Genomic DNA, 19,951 nt, shown 5'->3' with positions numbered 1-19,951 from the left:
TGTCCAAATGTTTGTGGACACCCCTTCTAATGAATGCATTCAGCTACTTTAAGCTGCACCCATTGCTGACACAGATGTGCAAATGCACACACACACACAGCTTGTCTAGTCCCTGTAGAGAAGAAGTACTGCCAATAGAATAGGACCATCTGGAGCAGATCAATAAACATGACCCTATTGGCTCCATGCTGCCTAATAATGCCAGGCGTGGGCTAGTAGAGGGGTATAAAGCCCCCCAGCATTGAGGAGCTGTGGAGTAGTGGAGGAACTGTGTTCTCTGGAATGATGGTGGTGGTGAAGCTCCATCCAGCACTTTTGGATGAGTTGGGGATGATGAGGTGAGGTGGATCATCATCTTTCAACATCCTGACCTCACTAACGCTCTTGTTGCTGAATGCAATCAATCAAATCCTCACAGCAATGCTAAAAGCTCCAGAATCTAGTAGAAAGCCCTCTTCTCTGGACAGTAGAGACAGTTACTCACTAACTAACTAAAGTAGCAAGACAGACTCCTAAGAAACGATGAATGAGCAGATGTCCCAATACTTTTGTCCTTATGATTCCAAAGTGCTGCACATGCTTACATGTGATTAAAGCAAGAACTTTAGGTAAGAAACTGCAGAGGACTGGATGTAAGCCCACAGCCTGGGCGGACAGTACCGTTTATTAATTTTAAATATTTAATACAATTGAAAACTGATCCACTGCATTTCTCGGATTAATTAATTAATAAATTAATTAATTAATAAATTAATTAAATGAATGCAGGACAGATGTAAAGGTCTCCCTTCTAAAGCTCTGTACTTACACAGTCATGTGATGCATGTAAACATCTGCAGATCTGGTCCTCATTAGAACAATAATTAGTCAAAGTATTTATTAAAAATTAATAATAATAATAACAGCTTTGCTTTGATGGCTTTTAGATGTGTGTGTCTCCTTCTGATGGCAGGTGCTGTGGTGAGAGCTTCCTGAAGGTTCTGCTCTGCTCTAGGAGGGTCTGATCCAGAGATTCAGCAGACAGGGGGGCGTCTGATTTTCTCTTTATATATATATATATAGTGCCTCCAAGTAGTATTCAACCCCCTGCAGATTTTGCAGGTTTACACATTTGGAGTTAACTTGGCATTGTGACATTTGGACTGTAGATCAGCCTGGACGTGTGAAATGCACTGCAGCAATAAAAATGTTATTTCTTTGTTTTTTGTTTTTTAAAATTGTGAAAAGTTTATTCAGAGGGTCAATTATTACTCAACCCCTCAAACCACCAGAATTCTGTTTGGTTCCCTCAAGTATTAAGAAGTAATTGAGGCATAAAGAACAACGAGCTTCACGTGTTTGGATTAATTATCAGTTTTTTTCCCGCCTTTTCTGACTATTTAAACCCCTCCCCAAACTTGTGAACAGCACTCATACATGGTCAACATGGGAAAGACTAAGGAGCGTTCCAAGGCCATCAGAGACAAAATCGTGGAGGGTCACAAGGTACAAAACCCTTTCCAAGGAGTGGGGCCTACCTGTCTCCACCATTGGGAGCATCATCCGGAAGTGGAAGGCTTATGGAACTACTGTTAACCTTCCACGGCCTGGACAGCCTTTCAAAGTTTCCTCCCGTGCAGAGGCCAGGCTTGTCCGAACAGTCAAGGACAACAAAGAGGGAGCTCAGGGAAGATCTCATGGTGGTGTGGTCATTGGTTTCAGTCAATACCATAAGTAACGTACTCCACCGCAATGGTCTCCGTTCCAGACGAGCCCGTAAGGTACCTTTACTTTCAAAGCGCCATGTCAAGCCTCGTGATCACTTGGAGGACTCTGAAGCAGACTGGTTCAAGGTTCTCTGGTCTGATGAGACCAAGATCGAGGTCTTTGGTGCCAACCACACCCGTGACGTTTGGCGTCAGGATGGCACTGCATACAACCCCAAGAATACCATCCCTACAGTCAAGCATGGTGGTGGCAGCATCATGCTGTGGGGCTGCTTCTCAGCCAAGGGGCCTGGCCATCTGGTCCGCATCCACGGGAAGATGGATAGCACAGCCTACCTGGAGATTTTGGCCAAGAACCTCCGCTCCTCCATCAAGGATCTTAAGATGGGTCGTCATTTCATCTTCCACCAAGACAACGACCCCAAGCACACAGCCAGGAAACCAAGGCCTGGTTCAAGAGGGAAACCATCAAGGTGTTGCAGTGGCCTAGTCAGTCTCCTGACCTTAACCCAATTGAAAACTTGTGGAAGGAGCTCAAGATTAAAGTCCACATGAAACTGAAACTGAGCAACTTATATTTTTTGTTTGTAATATTTATGCATCTGTTAATAAATGCTGCTCTTGTTCAAAGTTACAGGGCTTTAACTTATTTGCAACTTGTTAAATTTGCTAAATCTGCAGGGAGTTGAATACTACTTGGAGGCACTGTGTGTATATTCTTTAACCCAATTTTTCACCCTAATTTTAGATTATAGCCAATAACCCATCCCACTAGTTAGTGTTCACTCCCTCACGTGTATTACTCCCAACACTGGGAGCACTGGGAGCACTGGGAGGACTGCCACATGCACAGCCAGCCACCACCTCTTTTCCAATTGCTGCCGATGCGACACCACCAGGCAGCCAATGAGCACTCTCTGAGGAAAGTGCCGGGTACCCAGGTACCCACTGAAGTGCTGTGGGAGGAGTGAGGTTGCGAGGGAGGGTGCGAGGCCTACTGTGCTCTCTCAGGCTCCGGCTGCTGCTGCTGCTGATGGCAGGCAGTACGACCCAGGAGTTGAACCAGCGATTATTGGGCCATAGTGGCAGCACCTTAGGAAGCCCCATCCCTGAGATCCTTCCCAGACTCCTCTGCATCTCCACCCTTCTCCAGAATCCTTTCGAACCTTGTGCTGATCATCTGCAGCTGGTTCTGATTCTACACATTTGAAGGAATAATTCATTAAGTAATTAGTCATTAATTACTAATTAATTAAGTAAATCAAAAACATCAAAACAACCCAAACCAAACAGTTCAGACGTGTCTGGAGGTTCGGTCAGTCGGTCAGTTTACTCCCAGTGGGACTGCTCAGATTTCTTTTCTCTGGGATATAATTTGCGGGTTCTGCTCCGCAGTCTCGTGCGGATGCTGCAGGTTTGCCCGTAGATCCTGTCGTCAAGGTGACAGCCCTTGCTCTTCCTCCTTCTGTGCTGTGGATCTTCATCATCCTCCTCTTCCCTGTCCATCAGCTGCTCGAACATGTCGCTCAGGTCGGCCGCGCACCCCTCAAGCGTAGGCCGTTCGCTCGGCCTTCCGCTGCTGGCGCCGAACCTCATCCTCATCTCATCGTCCAGCTCGTGCTCCACTGCTTCCTTCAGCTGCTGGTAGAGCTGCGGGGCCTGAGGGACTCCGGCCAGGAGGGACTCCGGAGCGACGCCCTTCTTCAGCTCCCCGACTGCACCGTGCAGCAACACGCCCTCGTACAGCCTGGACAACCAAGGGGGAAAAGACACAGGGAATGTGTGCTGAATTACTCCGTAACCACTATGTGTGTGTGAGTGTGTGTAAGTATGAGTGTGTGTAACTGTGTGTGTAAATGTATGTGTGTGTGAATGCGTAACTGTGTGTACACTGAGGTTACAGTGTTTACCATGCATACTCAGGCTCAGGAACCAGATTGGCCAGCAGCTGGTTGAGGCAGATACTGTCCCTCAGGCTGCCCTGCCACTGGCTGAAAGCGTGAGCCGCCTCCAGGTCCAGAGGGGTCTGCTCGCCCCGGCTCTTCAGGTTCTTAAGCCTTTTCGGCACCGCCCCTAAAAACCAGGAGAGATGAAGATGGTCAAATACCAATCAGATGTGTCCAGGAAGGCAAGGTGGACGTTTGCTTGTGTGGGGTCATGATGTGAAAATGGGTAAACCCTACTGGAACTGGATTAGTTTACTGGGACTGGACTTTTTCTGCTCGAGCACACCTGACCCAACTCACCTGTTAACTGGTAGGTTCTATCAGGGCCCTCCGTTCCTCAGCCCTCATCTAATGCCTTAACCACGATTTATTAATGCTTGCATAAGGACCTCTCACCTCTCTGTGTGACCGGATCTCTGGACAGCTCTCCGTAGACCAGGCCGACCAGCAAGGCCCAGAAGAATTCTGGTCTGGGCTCTGGCTGTGCATGTTTCAGCCAGTAGCATGTGACGTAGACGGCCAGCTGCAGACTGGGAGGGACGAGGAGCCGGTCAGGAGCCTGAGAGGCACACAAAGCGTCCAAGAAAACCTGCTGCCGCCAGTGCCACGGGGTCTACAAGATGAAGAAACACACCTGACCCAGTGGAGGTGAAGGGAAGCAGACGTCTGAAGCTCTAATAAAAGCTCCTCACAGAAAGTTCTTCACCTAATGGTGATGAAGACGCTGCCTGATGCCGGAGACACGGTTCTACCAGAGTTCTGAGAAGAGTTCGGCTCTAGAACCTGCTTTTAGAACCAGATCATTAAAATGGTGGAGGGATACATGCTGCAGGGTGTAGTGCAGCTACAGAAAGTAGTCCCTAAAGAGAACTGCATTAGTTCAGATTCTCTATTCTTCACTATTTTACCACCATCATCATCATCATCATCATTCCATATAAAACTCAGAAGACTCGTGTAGCTGCACTGGTGGGTTTGGATAGGAGATAAATTATGGGCTGTATCTGTGTGGTAGTCATGGCGACCAACGCTTTCTTCTATTCAGCTCCACTGTAAAGACCCCTATCGGACCACTGCTGACCAGATATTATTTTGGTGATGCCACGGTAAGCTGTTTTAGCTCTAGGTCTACATCAGGGGTCACAGAGCTGCACTTGCCTGAATAGTTTTGGGTGGTGGACAGCAAAGTAGGTGGATGTAATAAGCTAAAAACTATAAAGTATAGTCATCTTCACAGACCATAATGAAAGACAGCACTAATATGCACTAAATGTCCAAATATTTCTGGACACTCCTTCTAATGAATGCATTTAGCTACTTTAAGTTGCACCCATTACTGGACTAGAGGGGTTTCTTTGAGCTGTGGAGCAGTGGAAGAGCTGTGTTCTCTGGAATGATGGTGGTGGAGCTCCATCCAGTACTTTTGGGATGAGCTGGGGTGGTGATCATCCAACATCTTGACCTCACGAATGCTCTTGTGCAATCAAATCCTCATAGCAATGCTCCTCCTCCAAAATCAGTAGACCTTAGAGAGAGTTACTCCAACAGAAGCAGGATCAGCTCTTTTAATCCCCTTGATTTCAGAAGAATGAATGAATGAGCAGGTGTCCAAATACTTTTGTCTATTAAGTGAATGTACTGTATTACCTCACACTGTTTAGTTAAATGTTAAAATAAGGTCTGGCCATGCTGTTTGGGCTGCAAATCAACTAACCAGAGATAGGCACAATCTCCAAGTCCAGTGTTTGTTAGCAACATTAGCATTAGCCTAGTATCTCAGCCTTGATCACCTTCATAAACATAACATAACAAACGATGGCACTAGTTCCAAATCAGCACTGTTTTACCTTCCACAGGGTCTCCAGCTGAAGGTTAGGAGTGGTCTTGCTTGGCAGAACAGCTTCAACCCTGGAGCTGGTTAGCTTCAGCCCCTGCCTGTCGTACTCCTCCACCTCTGCACCAGGCCTCGTGCTCAGCAGTAGGCCGTAAATCGCCTGCCGTATGGGCCGGGAGGTCAGATTGCTGCTGCACTGTCTGAAATTCTCCACTGGGAAGCTGAGAATGGTCCTCTGCTCTGCTAGGACATCAACAATGATGGTGCTGAGCTTGCCCTTGGCCAAATGCTGAAGAGCCCACTCCGGCAGACACGGTGAAGGGCTTGGGGGTGGTTTTCCACTTATGAAGAACTGAGCTATGGAGCTGGGAGTGAGCCTGTACCCCTCCAGGCCCTGAGTGAGGACTTTGAGGACTGCACCTGAATCCTCTGGGTTCTTAATGTGGCTCAGGAGGGCATGAATGGCATCTTCTGGGACTTTAAATCGGGACAACCATCTAAGCAAGCCATCGATAGAATTGCTTTCTGAGGACTTCGGGGACGGGAGCATTCCCTTGTCCAGGTCAATGTGGTTGCTCAGGATGGTGGCGAAAACAGGGAGGAGATGTTTGCTCATGAGGTTTAATCTGGTGCACAGACGGTCCAGCGAAAACACTTTGGCCGGAATGAATTTCTTGTCCGATTTCTTCACCAAGGCCAGCTTGTTCCACTGGAAGCGATAAAGCGGTAAGAACCCTCCCTTGATGTCGAAAAAGTAGAAGTCGGTTTTGTTGGACAGGACCGGACAGTTCCACTCGTTGGCCAAAGCAGCGGCCTCCCAGGCGGCCTCGGCTACGCACTGAACGAACGGCACCTCGAGCTTCCTGAGGATCTGCTTGAACACGTCCTTGACGAGGACAGGCAGGACCTTGCGTGGACGTCCTACAGACAAGGCGTGAGCCTTTTTAATCCTGCCTTCAGCTCGGTTCTTGGTGGCGTGGATGTTCTTATCATGGACGTCGTCCCCTCCGTCCAGCACAACGTAAGGCTTGATGCTGCACTCTTTAAGGTTCTGAAAGAAGCGACAAACCACTGCCTCAAAATCGGCGTATTCGCCCCCGTGCTCCTGATCCAAGCCCGATGTGAAATAAAGTGTGTGGTACAAATTGCATCCATCGATTACCAGCTTGCTGTCTCGGAAGTGTTTTTTCTTCAGGACATGCTTGTGGCTGCTGATGTAGATCTTCAGATCATAGTCCTCCATGGCTCCCAGGGTTTGAGGCCTCAACAAATTCAGAGAGAGAAGAAAATTAGCGCTAGAATTAGTGAGCTAGTCAGTCAGTCAGCCAGCCAGTCAGCCAGTGAGCCAGCCAGTCAGCCAGTGAGCTAGTCAGTCAGTCAGCCAGCCAGTCAGCCAGCCAGTCAGCCAGTGAGCTAGTCAGTCAGTTAGTCAGTCAGCCAGCCAGTCAGCCAGTGAGCCGGCAAACAAGCCCGCAGTGCCGTGCAATTTCACACTTTTATCTATATGACATACTTCATACTCAAATACTAGCCCGGATTACTAATTAGTACTCAACTGGAATGCACCCTGACCCCCCTAAAAAAAGAAGAGCTGCAGTGACGTCACGCACAACAAACACACGTGACTCACAAGTTCAAAGACAGTAAGCTGCTTTGAAGAGGTAAAGGGATTAAAGGAATGAAGGTAAAGGTTGCTTTACCTGCTCACTGACAGAGAGAGGGTAAAGAGGAGCTCGCGCTGCCTGCACGTCCTGCGCGTCTGCTCGTGCCCACGCGGGGCGCTCGTTTACACGGAAAGGGAAACTGAAGTGCGTCACGCGGAGGAAAACGAAACTTCAAAAAAATCCAGTCAAGCCCCTTTAGTTCTGTTTACATCCGTTAATAATAATAATAACAACAACAAAGCGCGTGAGTGCCTTTCTCTCAGATGCGCTCGTGCTTTGCTCGCCGTGCATGATGGCCGGGTGTTTCTTTGCACAGCAGAGTTTCAGCGTTTCACCTCCACCCTGTCTGAGAGCAGGTGGAGGTCACAGTTACCTCCGCCCTATCAGCCCTTTCATTTATACTGGTCTGGTGTTGGTGTGGTGCTGGTTAACCAGTATACCAGTGTTCAAAACACAGCATATACTGGTTTATACTGGTCTGGTGTTGGTGTGGTGCTGGTTAACCAGTATACCAGTGTTCAAAACACAGCATATACTGGTTTATACTGGTCTGGTGTTGGTGTGGTGCTGGTTAACCAGTATACCAGTGTTCAAAACACAGCATATACTGGTTTATACTGGTCTGGTGTTGGTCTGGTGCTGGTTAACCAGTATACCAGTGTTCAAAACACAGCATATACTGGTTTATACTGGTCTGGTGTTGGTGTGGTGCTGGTTAACCAGTATACCAGTGTTCAAAACACAGCATATACTGGTTTATACTGGTCTGGTGTTGGTGTGGTGCTGGTTAACCAGTATACCAGTGTTCAAAACACAGCATATACTGGTTTATACTGGTCTGGTGTTGGTCTGGTGCTGGTTAACCAGTATACCAGTGTTCAAAACACAACATATACTAGTTTATACTGGTCTGGTGTTGGTGTGGTGCTGGTTAACCAGTATACCAGTGTTCAAAACACAGCATATGCTGGTTTATACTGGTTTAAACTGGGCTATGCTGGTCTATACTGGTTTATACTGGTCTAGTGGTGGTGTGGTGCTGGTTAACCAGTATGAGAGTGTTTAAAACACAACATATACTGGTTTCTACTGGTCTGGTACTGGTAGACCACCCTACCAGTGTTCAGAACATGACATATGCGGGTTTACTCTTTCTGTGAGGAGGATTTGATTGCACTCAGCCACACTGGAGCAAAAGTGAGGACAGGTACTAAAGTAGGATGATCCAACTCATCCCAAAGATGGAGGTCCATCACCTCAGAGAACACAGTTCTCTCCACAGCCCAACGCTGGGGGGCTTAGATGTTTAACTGGTCAGGGCTTTTTTATGGAGGCGTTTCTCATTGGAAAGGATGTCTGGATACTTTTGGACAGTCAGGTTTTTTTATATATACATAAATAAGTGCAAGTCATGGAAAGATCTGATGGATATTGTCCTGCTTCTTGATCTTCACAAACGATTCCTCCAGATAGAAGCCTGGGAAGACGGGTCCTGAGGGTTTTATGCTGAAGCTGTGCAGGAGGCCGTCCTCGGAGGTACAGAAACTCAGCGTCTTCAGCCCGCAGTGCAGATGGACCTGGATGAGCTCTGGGGCTCGCTTCAGGGTCCCGAGTTTGGGGTTGGAGTAGCGCTTGTGTCCCTCGAAAGCCTGGAGCTGGCGGCCATCCCAGCGCAGAGCCCAGCTGATACAGGAGTCTACCCAGGCCTGGTCCCGGCTCTTACAGGTGACCCCCACCTCCCACCGGCGGGTGCCTCCAACTTCCACCTGCCAGACGTGCTCTCCTTCGGACAGGCCTTGACTGCACAGCACCTGGGGGTGCAACCGGAAGCGTTCGGGATGAGGCGGACGTGCCAGGGGACGGGCCACCCACCGGGCTGATGAGCGGTCATCGGATATGCTAATGTTGCAGTGGGCCGTGTTTGGATCCAGTATCAGATCTGTTAATTCTGGCGTGGGGGGTTTCAGGGTGATGGATCTGAGTGGTTTTGGGGGTACCGGGGGTGATTCCATAAGCTTGCTCTTCCCCAGCCTCAGTTTCTCACGTATCCCTTTGCTAACATTTCTCACAGCGGCCTGACCGTCTCGCTGTAGCTGACCAACCGCAGGCCTGTCCAGCTCATGCCTCTCGACACGGCATGGTGGAGCCTGCAGCACATCAACCTTCAGCATCCTCTCCATCACCCAATCAGAACGGTCCATGAAGTCTTTGGCGGGAATCTCCTGTTCCACCAGTCCGTTAGCCTCCGTGATTAGCCATGCTAACTCTCCCTGCTTCTCCTCCGCCTCCCCGAGGCGAGACTTTAAAAGTGTGAGGCTTCTTTCCTCCTCCAGATCAACAAGAGCGAAAACCGCCTCCCTTTCAGCCGCCAGAGCGTCCTGTATCTCATCAAACAGCTGCACCAGCTGTTCCCTCAGTTTAGCGCGATCGCTGGCGAGCCGGGAGCTGGCGCACCGCAGCCATTCTACGCTGCCCTGCGTTTGCGTCCGGGACTTCTCCAGTGTCCTGATATGTCCTTTCAGAATGGCCATGCTAACAGCTTTAGCGTCCTGCAGCAGCAGGTAGGGGTGGGATTGGTGCTCCTCCAGACAGGATCTGCAGAGGCAGGACTTGTGCTCCTTGCAGAAAAACTCCCAGGGTCTCCCGTGGTCAGCACACACCGCCGCCGGTGTCGGCACATGCTCAGCATCCTCTGGGTGTTGTAGCTGCACTGTAAAATGTGAAAAATTGGACAAATTGAAATATATAAAGCATATGCATGTATATATATATATATATATAATTTCATCACAATCCTAATAATGATGATAATAATGATGATGACAATAATAATAATAATAATAAATATGATAAAAATAAACAACTTCATTTATATAGCACATTTATAACATAAAAGTGCAGGCCAATGTAAAATAAATAATTAAAAAAAAATATATATATATTTTTATATGATATAAATATAATATAAAAATGTTATTAATAAAAATGTCAGAGATAAAAATACAGCAAGATGGTAAACATAATCGTAGTAAAACAAGTGAAATAATAATAATAATAATAATTAAAAAATATAGATAAACACTAAAGTAAAGACATATTTTTGTCTTATTGTTTAAAAAAAACATATAGAAAAGGAGCCTGTAAACATTTAATGAAAAAACAGATTGGATTATTAGATTATTAAACAGATGGTTGATTTGCATGCAGACTAATTTTGTATATGTATGTGTATATACGTATATATGTATGTATATATGTGTATGTTAATAATGAACAGATGAACAGCAAGGAAATGGAAAAAACAGACTTAACAGACTTGGCTGAATTGAAAACTGTCTTTTTTAGGCATCAGTGGTTATTTTTAGTTCTATTCAAGTTCTGTTATGAAATAATAGCTGTAGAAACAAGAGGGCTTCTCGTGTTGGGTAAGTATCTTCCTCTTCAGAGAAGCTAATGTTAACACTACAGCTAACAGTTACAGTGCTAGATGCTGGTGAGGACTCATTACTTTATACTTTATACTCGGTGAATGATTTGTCCTCAGTTTCCAGCATCAGCTAAAGCAGTTAACGTCTTGCTGATATCAGATAAAAGATACACAAGGGTCTTGTTGGATGCACTGTGTTTTTTCAGAGTGAGCGCGAGTGTATAAAAGATGGACTAGGCTTTCACTCTTGTTGGATGCACTGTGTTTTTTTCAGAGTGAGCGCGAGTGTATAAAAGATGGACGAGGCTTTCACTCTTGTTGGATGCACTGTGTTTTTCCTGAATGAGCGCGAGTGTATAAAAGATGGATGAGGCTTTCACTCTTGTTGGATGCACTGTGTTTTTCCTGAATGAGCGCGAGTGTATAAAAGATGGACGAGGCTTTCGCTCTTGTTGGATGCACTGTGTTTTTTCAGAGTGAGCGCGAGTGTATAAAAGATGGACGAGGCTTTCACTCTTGTTGGATGCACTGTGTTTTTTTCAGAGTGAGCGCGAGTGTATAAAAGATGGATGAGGCTTTCACTCTTGTTGGATGCACTGTGTTTTTCCTGAATGAGCGCGAGTGTATAAAAGATGGACGAGGCTTTCGCTCTTGTTGGATGCACTGTGTTTTTCCTGAATGAGCGCGAGTGTATAAAAGATGGACGAGGCTTTCGCTCTTGTTGGATGCACTGTGTTTTTTCAGAGTGAGCGCGAGTGTATAAAAGATGGACGAGGCTTTCACTCTTGTTGGATGCACTGTGTTTTTTTCAGAGTGAGCGCGAGTGTATAAAAGATGGATGAGGCTTTCACTCTTGTTGGATGCACTGTGTTTTTCCTGAATGAGCGCGAGTGTATAAAAGATGGACGAGGCTTTCACTCTTGTTGGATGCACTGTGTTTTTTCAGAGTGAGCGCGAGTGTATAAAAGATGGACGAGGCTTTCACTCTTGTTGGATGCACTGTGTTTTTTTCAGAGTGAGCGCGAGTGTATAAAAGATGGATGAGGCTTTCACTCTTGTTGGATGCACTGTGTTTTTCCTGAATGAGCGCGAGTGTATAAAAGATGGACGAGGCTTTCGCTCTTGTTGGATGCACTGTGTTTTTCCTGAATGAGCGCGAGTGTATAAAAGATGGACGAGGCTTTCGCTCTTGTTGGATGCACTGTGTTTTTCCTGAATGAGCGCGAGTGTATAAAAGATGGACGAGGCTTTCGCTCTTGTTGGATGCACTGTGTTTTTCCTGAATGAGCGCGAGTGTATAAAAGATAGACGAGGCTTTCGCTCTTGTTGGATGCACTGTGTTTTTTTCAGAGTGAGCGTGAGTGTATAAAAGATGGACGAGGCTTTCACTCTTGTTGGATGCACTGTGTTTTTCCTGAATGAGCGCGAGTGTATAAAAGATAGACGAGGCTTTCGCTCTTGTTGGATGCACTGTGTTTTTTTCATAGTGATCGCGAGTATATAAAAGATGTACTAGGCTTTCGCTCTTGTTGGATGCACTGTGTTTTTCCTGAATGAGCGCGAGTGTATAAAAGATAGACGAGGCTTTCGCTCTTGTTGGATGCACTGTTTTTTTTTCATAGTGAGCGTGAGTGTATAAAAGATAGACGAGGCTTTCACTCTTGTTGGATGCACTGTGTTTTTTCCACAGTGAGCGCGAGTGTATAAAAGATGGACGAGGCTTTCGCTCTTGTTGGATGCACTGTTTTTTTTTCATAGTGATCACGAGTATATAAAAGATGGACGAGGCTTTCGCTCTTGTTGGATGCACTGTTTTTTTTTCATAGTGATCGCGAGTATATAAAAGATGGACGAGGCTTTCGCTCTTGTTGGATGCACTGTTTTTTTTTCATAGTGAGCGTGAGTGTATAAAAGATGTACTAGGCTTTCACTCTTGTTGGATGCACTGTGTTTTTTCAGAGTGAGCGCGAGTGTATAAAAGATGGACGAGGCTTTCGCTCTTGTTGGATGCACTGTGTTTTTTCAGAGTGAGCGCGAGTGTATAAAAGGTTTAAACCCCCACCTGCTCCGGCACCACTGTCTCGCGCTTCTCGGTTGGCCTGGAGGTGTCCGATGATGTTGGACAGTTTAATGTTCCTCTGGGTGGCTGGGTAGTGTTCGAAGGTGGTGCGACACTCCGGGCATGAATAGCTCTGCAGGTCGGCGCCCTGGTTCTCCCACAGTCTAAGCAGACATGCATGGCAGAAGTTGTGGCCGCAGGTCAGCAGCCGCGGGTCCTTATAAACGTCTAGACACACGGCACAGCTCAGCTCGGCCTCCAGATCTTCAGCCACAGCCGACATCTTCCTTACTCTGTCTGGAAGGAGGGACGCTGATATGCTGTATATAATATATCTGGCTATTAGTTAAGTCCCACCCCATTCATAGTCAGTAAAGTTGATGATTTTTTTTACCCAGACTGTTTATTGGATGAGATACATTATAGAACAGCCAATCAGAACAGAGCTTATTTAATGATATCATCAAAACAAAACATTCAGAGCTCCAAAATGCAGCTTTACAGGAGAATAAAAAAACATCTAAACGTTCAATGGAAATTTTAATTGTTGGTGTTTTTTTCGTAGCGAGCACGAGTGTATAAAAGATACATAATATATATAACATATAAAAACATCTAAACTTTCAATGGAAGTCAATGTTATTTATTATATTATATTAGATTTCAAGTCATTGGAGCATTTCTATTGGTCCATTCATCATGAATATTCATCATTATAAATAAATAATGCAATGTATAGAACAACTAATAAGATACAGTCACATGAAAAATTAAAAATCAAATATGGAGATATGCAGCATGTATTAAAGGGCCAGTACCAAAAAAACATCCAGTTTAATAAAATTAATAAATATAATTAATTAAAAAATACATTTACGATTTAATCCTGCTTTTTTTTGCTAGATGAACCATTAAAATCCCTAAAAGGTCTAAAAGGCCTAAAAGGCCCTCACAAAAAAACATAGCATAAGGATCCTTTAAAGGCAAAGCGACATCTTTAGATTATAGATCCATATTATGCCATTAATATTAATTTCAGCACTTCTCTGAACTTCTGCTGACTGATAAAGCACTAAACGGTTGATTGTATAAACTTTAGCTGTACAGTCCTACCTCCTTCCTCCTCGATGCCTCTCAGGCTGCTGACAGCAGAGCAGTTCTGCGGAGGTCTGAGAAGAAGTGGACTTATCGTAACTCCACTTCTGTAACAGTGGTTTGGCAACTTCACTTAAAAAGGAAGAACCCGTCTTCTTCATGCCATATATAGTCATGGCTCCGGGTCAGAGACACGCTGACAGTTCCTATAGGGTGTCATGCTAGAGACCGACCTCTTATAGAAATGTCAGATCAGTGGATTTCTAATATAAGTACACTGTATGTCCAAATGTTTGTGGACACCCCTTCTAATGCATGTATTCAGCTACTTTAGGTTGCACTCGGTTTTTAAGGAGCACTGCCTGGAGCAGATCAACCTCATGGCCCTATCGGCACCATGCTGCCTAATGCCAGGCGTGGGCTAGAGGGGGGGTATAATAAAGCCCCCCAGCATTGAGGAGCTGTGGAGCAGTGGAAGAACTGCGGTGGTCTCTGGCTCCATCCAGTACCTCCATCCTGACCTCACTAACGCTTTTCTGGCTGAATGCAATCAAATCCTCACAGCAATGCTCCTCCTCCAAAATCTACTAGAAATCAACCTAAAGCCTTCTTCCCTTCAAGCGTCAACACAGCTGTCCCAATACTTTTGTCCATATAGTGTGTGTGTGTGTGTGAGGAGAGGGGGTGGGGGTGCATAATACTGAACACACACACACACACACAAACACACACACACACACACACACTCAGCAAGCCTTTAATAGCGCTTGTTCGAACTGGACTACATTTCCCATGAGCCCGTTCGGCGGTTTGCAGCAGATTCGACCGCTTATCTGCAGATGTGCTTCGGGGAGAGACCACGTGGCCGCCGGTGGAGGCTAACTGACAGTCAGCTAAACCGAGCTACACCTCCATCAGCGGGGTGTGTGAGAGGACCAGGAGTGTGTGCGGTAGAGAGAGAGAGGGGTCTGGACAGGTGGAGGTGTCAGTATGTCCTACTGATACTACCATACACTGAGTTAGCTTAGCTTAGCTTAGTTAGCTTAGCTTAGCTAGCAGATTGCTAACTCACAGCCCAGTCTGAGGTCCACAGCCTGCACTGCAGCACCGTCTGGGGGAAGCTCTCTCTCCTGCTGTGAAAGGTACAGTACATCCTGCACTGAGTGGAGACTCATCAATAATCAGAGTGATCGAACAGAGTGATCAGCTAATAGTGCCATACAGACTGTCCTGATGGTTCTAGCTAATACTATTACTGAGTAACACAGGCTGCAGCAGTGATGCTGGCTCTGACTAATAATCAATACCTAATACTTATGAATAGTTATATTTTATACTGCATATGTGGTACTAATCAATAAACAATAATGGAGCTAAACTAATATTGTCATTTGCCCTGTGCAGACAGTACTAGCTAAATACTAATAGTACTTAAGTATTGACACCAATAAACAATAACTAATAGTACTAAACTAATCATTTACACTGTACAAGTGGTAATTGATCAATAATAACTAATTGGTGATCAATACATAAGAATCATTCTAAATTAATAACATAATTTACACTATAATTAATAACATGATTACAGTTAAGAATTTACACTGTGTGAGTGATCATCAATAATAATATCTAACACTTCTAAATTAATATTGTAATTTAAACTGAGTGGTAATCAATAAATTAACTAATACTTCTGAATGAAAAGCAATTTACACAGTATGATAATCAATAAATTAATCATTCTAAACAAATACCATTTACACTGTGAGTGGTACTAATCAATAAATAACTAATACTTTTATTGTACGAATGATCAATAAATAATCATTCTAAGCTAAGCATGTGTACAGTGAACACACACACACACACACACACACACATACACACACATACAGTGACAGTGAGCACACATGCCCAGAGCGGTGGGCAGCCATAGCCCGGAGCTCCAACCGCTGACATACACTCTTCTTTATTTATTGATACTAATGGTCAGTAAATAAATAAACTAATAATAATTAATAACTTAATAATAATTTGCACTATACGAGTGGTAATCATTAAATAATAACTAATACTTCTAAATAATAAAGTAATTTACACAAAGTGTTAAATAATGAATAATTAATATTGCTAAATTTGTAACAATTTGTTACAGAGAAAATCAATAAATAATCATTCTACTAATACCATTTATCCTGAGTGGTACTAATCAATAATGAGTAATTATTTAATAATGTAATTTACACTGTATGAGTGATAATCAAAAATAACTAATAGTTCTAAATTACCAATGTACAATTAATGTACAAGTGAAAATGAACACATAATAGTTCTAAACCAATACAAGTTACACTGAATGAGTGATCCTAATCAATAAATAATAACTAATAATGCTAAATTAATAACGAGTTACACTGTATGAGCGATCATAATCAATAAATAATAATTCATAGTGCTAAATTATTAACAAATTACATGGTATGAGTGATACTAATCAATAAATGATAACTAATAATGCTAAATTAATAACGAGTTACACCGTATGAGTGATCATAATCAATAAAGAATAACTAATAATGCTAAATTAATAACGTGTTACACCGTATGAGTGATCATAATCAATAAATAATAACTTTTACTTATACTTTTAAATTCTTTTAAAGTAGTGATGTAATTTACACTGTGGTAATCAATAAATAATTAAAAGTGCTACATTAGTAACAGTTAACAATCTACAATCGATAATAAATAAATAATAATAGTTCTAAACTAATACTAGTTACGCTGTATGAGTGATACGAATCAATAAATAATAACAGTGCTAAATTAATAAAATGTACACTTTTTGAGTGGTAATCAATAAATAACTATACTGTAGTGATAATCAGGAAATAATAGTTCTAAATAATAGCTAATAGTGCTAAATTAATAACGAGTTACACTGTATGAGTGATGATCAATAAATAATAACTAATAGTGCTAAATTAATAACACTTTTTACTGTATGAGTGATGATCAATAAATAATAACTAATAGTGCTAAATTAATAACACTTTTTACTGTATGAGTGATCCTAATCAATAAATATTAGTAGTTCTACACTAATATCAGTTACACTGTCTGAGCAGTACTTATCAATGAATACTAATCAATAGTGCTAAATTGATAACGTATGTTTTGCTGTTTGAGTGGTAATCAATAATCAATAACTAATAGTTCTAAATGAATGTGATTTTTTTTCTCTGCATCCAGGTGAGCTCCAGCTGCAGCTGCAGGTGAACTATGGAGAACTACAGAAAGGCAGGTGTGGTGGAGCAGCCCTGCCCGTGTCCCTTCCCCAGCCTCTCTGCCGACACCCCTCAGGTCCGAGTTCGGGACGGCAGCAAAATCCGCAACCTCATGAAGTTCGCTCTGAGCCGCATGGAGGGGAGAGCGCCGGCCGAAAGCGGGGCTGCAGAGGAACCGCAGCAGAGCGCTCCAGCCTCTGGGGGAAGCCTGTGCAGGCAGATCGTGTTCACCGGAGTGGGTCCGAGCGTGGCCAAGGCCATCACCTGCGTGGAGATCCTGAAGCGGCGAGTCCGCGGCCTGCACCAGTGCACCCGGCTGCTCTACCGGACCGTGCAGGAGACTTGGGAGCCGCTGGAGCCGGAGGCTGGCCTGGACAACCTCACGGTCAGCAGGAACGTGCCTGGGATTTGGGTTCTGCTCTCCAGAGACCCGCTGGACTCCGGCCAGCCTGGGTACCAAGCGCCGGGCAGCTTCGATGCGCTTTGGGCTCAAGCTGTTAAAGAGGAGTCTCAGAGCCAGAGGCATCAACAGAGGAGGAAAAGAGGAGGAGGAGGAGGAGGACGGGGTGGAGGTCCTGGAGGTCCTGGAAGTGCAGGAGGAGGAGGAGGAGAAGGAGGGAGAGGTAAAGGCCCAAGGAAGCAGACAGGACGTCCCAGGGAAGGACGAAAAACAACAACAGCAGCAGGAGGAGGACAAGAGTGAGGACAGCTATTCCTTAACCTAGGACACCTGAAGATCAAAGAAATGTTCTTACAGTGCTGTTCGAAAGTCTGAGCACCCTTCTTTTATTCATTTATCAAGTTTTTCGTTGTTCTAAAATCTAAAATCAGATTTTTGAGATGTGAAGATGGTCCACCTTTACCTTTAGTAAAGCTGCAGGAGATCTTACCACACCTCCCAACCTGTCCAGGATCCACAGCGCACCATCTCATCTGTTAAACATGGTGGTGGGAGTGTTGTGAAACCTGCAGGAGATCTAACCACAAGGTTCAGTCTTAGAAGACATGGAGCATTTATATTTCCTGCTTCTCACCAGCCACGTCCTCCCAGACCTGTGGTGCTGATACGTCTTCTTGCAGCGGATGTAAGATGTAGGACGTAGGATGTTCTCGGATCTGAAGTTGAGCGGAGCTGGATTTTCTTCTCTCTCTTGAGGAGAAAAGCATTTCAGTGCTGCTTATCTGACGGGGGGCAGTGTTGGGGGGGGGGTCTACCAGGTCTCCCAGGGGTTTTGGAAGTTTTGGAAACTCATTTTCACTCTTTGACTTTTCTGCTTTCATTTGTTTTGGAAGTGGATTATCTTCTAACCGATCTCCTCAGAAAGTTCTCCTGAACGATGCTTTTGGACCAAAAATGAAATAAATGAAGAGTGCTGGGACTTTTGCACAGTTCTGTAGATTTTTTTAGTTAAATTTTTATTTTATTAGGAAATAAAAGTATTGATTTCTTGAGACACATCAGAAACAGTGCCAAACAGTGGTTTCCCTATAGAACCTTTCAGTAGATACTTCTATGAAGAACTGTGAAGAACCTTCGCCTTTATAATTCAGTGTTCTCCAACCCTCCTTCTGGAAGCCAGTCAAGAACTTCTGAAGGCAGAGATTAGTTGGGTCTGGTGGGTGGATTGAGGTTTGGTCCGAAATCTGTGGAAAGGTGGCTCTCCAGGAGCAGGGTTGGAGGCTCCCGATGAAATGCTTCTGTACTACTTGAAGGACCTTTACACCCCAGTCAAGAACCAATCAGGGAGCTTTATCTGCAGGGCTGAATCAATCAAATTCATGTTTTTTTTTGTATTTTCATCCAGAAAAGTCAGGATTTATGTAAAATGACTATTTTTGTTTGGAATAAAAGAATAATATAGAGATCAGTCTGAGAGTTTTGATTGGTTTTGGCTTTTTGGAGGCGTGAAGGATCTGTGGGTTTGTTTCTGTAGGGGTTTAAAACCAGAGTTGGTTGATGATGATGATGAAGATGATGATGATGATGATGATGGTGGTAAAATAGTGAATAGAGAATCTGAACTAATGCAGTTCTCTTTAGGGACTACTTTCTGTAGCTGCACTACACCCTGCAGCATGTATCCCTCCACCATTTTAATGATCTGATTTTAAAAGCAGGTTCTAGAGCCGAGCTCTTCTCAGAACTCTGGTAGAACCGTGTCTCAGGCATCAGGCAGCGTCTTCATCACCATTAGGTGAAGAACTTTCTGTGAGGAGCTTTTATTATTAGAGCTTCAGACGTCTGCTTCCCTTCACCTCCACTGTAGAACTGCAGCTCTGACTGGGGGAGCTTATCTAGAACCTCCACTGTAGAACTCCAGCTCTGACTGGGGGAGCTTATCTAGAACCTCCACTGTAGAACTCCAGCTCTGACTGGGGGAGCTTATCTAGAACCGAGTGTTTCACAGTGAACGCACCAAACCTGTGGTGGTTTTGGTTCAGGCTCATTTGCCTTAATGTCACCTGAAACACCTTGTCCTTGAGGCTCTGGGTCCAGTGCATGTCATGCAAAAGTGTGTGAAAATAGTGAGGTTTGAATGTCAAATGTGTGTGTGTGTGTGTGTGTGTGTGTCTAAACTGCATGTGTTAGTCATGTTTGTGAAGGTCCCGTCTCAGAGGTTGAGTCTGGCAGGCTGGAGTGTGGGTCTTCTCCACCAGGTAAGAACTTTCCTCATTTCTGATGTTTGAAAACTGACTGGTTCTGGGATGAGACCCCTGATCAGACCCCCCTAATGATGAGAGGGGTCTGATTTGGGAACCTCAGTCTGAAGCTGATTGAAGTACATTTGATATGTTTAAATGAGAGTTTCTGGTTGTATTGGGTTGGGTTCTGTAGCTGAACTTGGTCCATTTCTATAAATATAGATGTATGAAAAAATATGAGGACACCCCATGAAAGCCTCGGTCTCTTTTTGCACATATTTAATCAT

General features: G+C 44.5%; 3 protein-coding genes across 5 annotated transcripts; 1 reads left to right on the top strand and 2 right to left on the bottom strand.

Moving 5' to 3' along the window:
- Positions 1–378: 378 nt before the first annotated feature.
- Positions 379–7,707, bottom strand: LOC140569160 (single-strand DNA endonuclease ASTE1-like). 3 transcript variants are annotated; one of them, XR_011980635.1, is made up of 6 exons: positions 7,187–7,707; positions 5,500–6,748; positions 4,049–4,265; positions 3,617–3,779; positions 2,501–3,453; positions 379–2,154 (listed from the first exon to the last, which is right to left on the bottom strand). XR_011980635.1 is itself a non-coding variant. In XM_072692519.1 (6 exons), the coding sequence occupies exons 2-6, from the start codon at positions 6,727–6,729 to the stop codon at positions 3,036–3,038; spliced, it is 1,917 nt and encodes a 638-aa protein (XP_072548620.1). In that variant the 5' UTR covers positions 6,730–6,748; positions 7,187–7,707; the 3' UTR covers positions 380–3,035. The 3 variants fall into 3 exon arrangements, 2 of the variants coding, with proteins under 2 accessions (XP_072548619.1, XP_072548620.1); XM_072692519.1 differs by having other exon boundaries at positions 380–3,453; positions 5,500–6,537; positions 6,649–6,748; XM_072692518.1 differs by having other exon boundaries at positions 379–3,453.
- Positions 7,708–8,389: 682 nt separating this feature from the next.
- On the bottom strand, positions 8,390–13,790 carry LOC140537601 (E3 ubiquitin-protein ligase TRIM11-like). The gene is made up of 3 exons (XM_072659743.1): positions 13,750–13,790; positions 12,640–12,933; positions 8,390–9,860 (listed from the first exon to the last, which is right to left on the bottom strand). The coding sequence occupies exons 2-3, from the start codon at positions 12,917–12,919 to the stop codon at positions 8,560–8,562; spliced, it is 1,581 nt and encodes a 526-aa protein (XP_072515844.1). The 5' UTR covers positions 12,920–12,933; positions 13,750–13,790; the 3' UTR covers positions 8,390–8,559.
- Positions 13,791–14,586: 796 nt separating this feature from the next.
- rpp25l (ribonuclease P/MRP 25 subunit-like) lies at positions 14,587–18,221 on the top strand. The gene is made up of 2 exons (XM_072659741.1): positions 14,587–14,873; positions 16,987–18,221. The coding sequence occupies exon 2, from the start codon at positions 17,017–17,019 to the stop codon at positions 17,722–17,724; it is 708 nt and encodes a 235-aa protein (XP_072515842.1). The 5' UTR covers positions 14,587–14,873; positions 16,987–17,016; the 3' UTR covers positions 17,725–18,221.
- The last annotated feature ends 1,730 nt before the right edge of the window (positions 18,222–19,951 follow it).

Source organism: Salminus brasiliensis, chromosome 1 (genome assembly GCF_030463535.1).
Source record: "Salminus brasiliensis chromosome 1, fSalBra1.hap2, whole genome shotgun sequence".
Taxonomy (NCBI): domain Eukaryota; kingdom Metazoa; phylum Chordata; class Actinopteri; order Characiformes; family Bryconidae; genus Salminus; species Salminus brasiliensis.
Note: the sequence above shows the minus strand (reverse complement) of the source record. Positions and strands in the feature narration are given on the sequence as shown.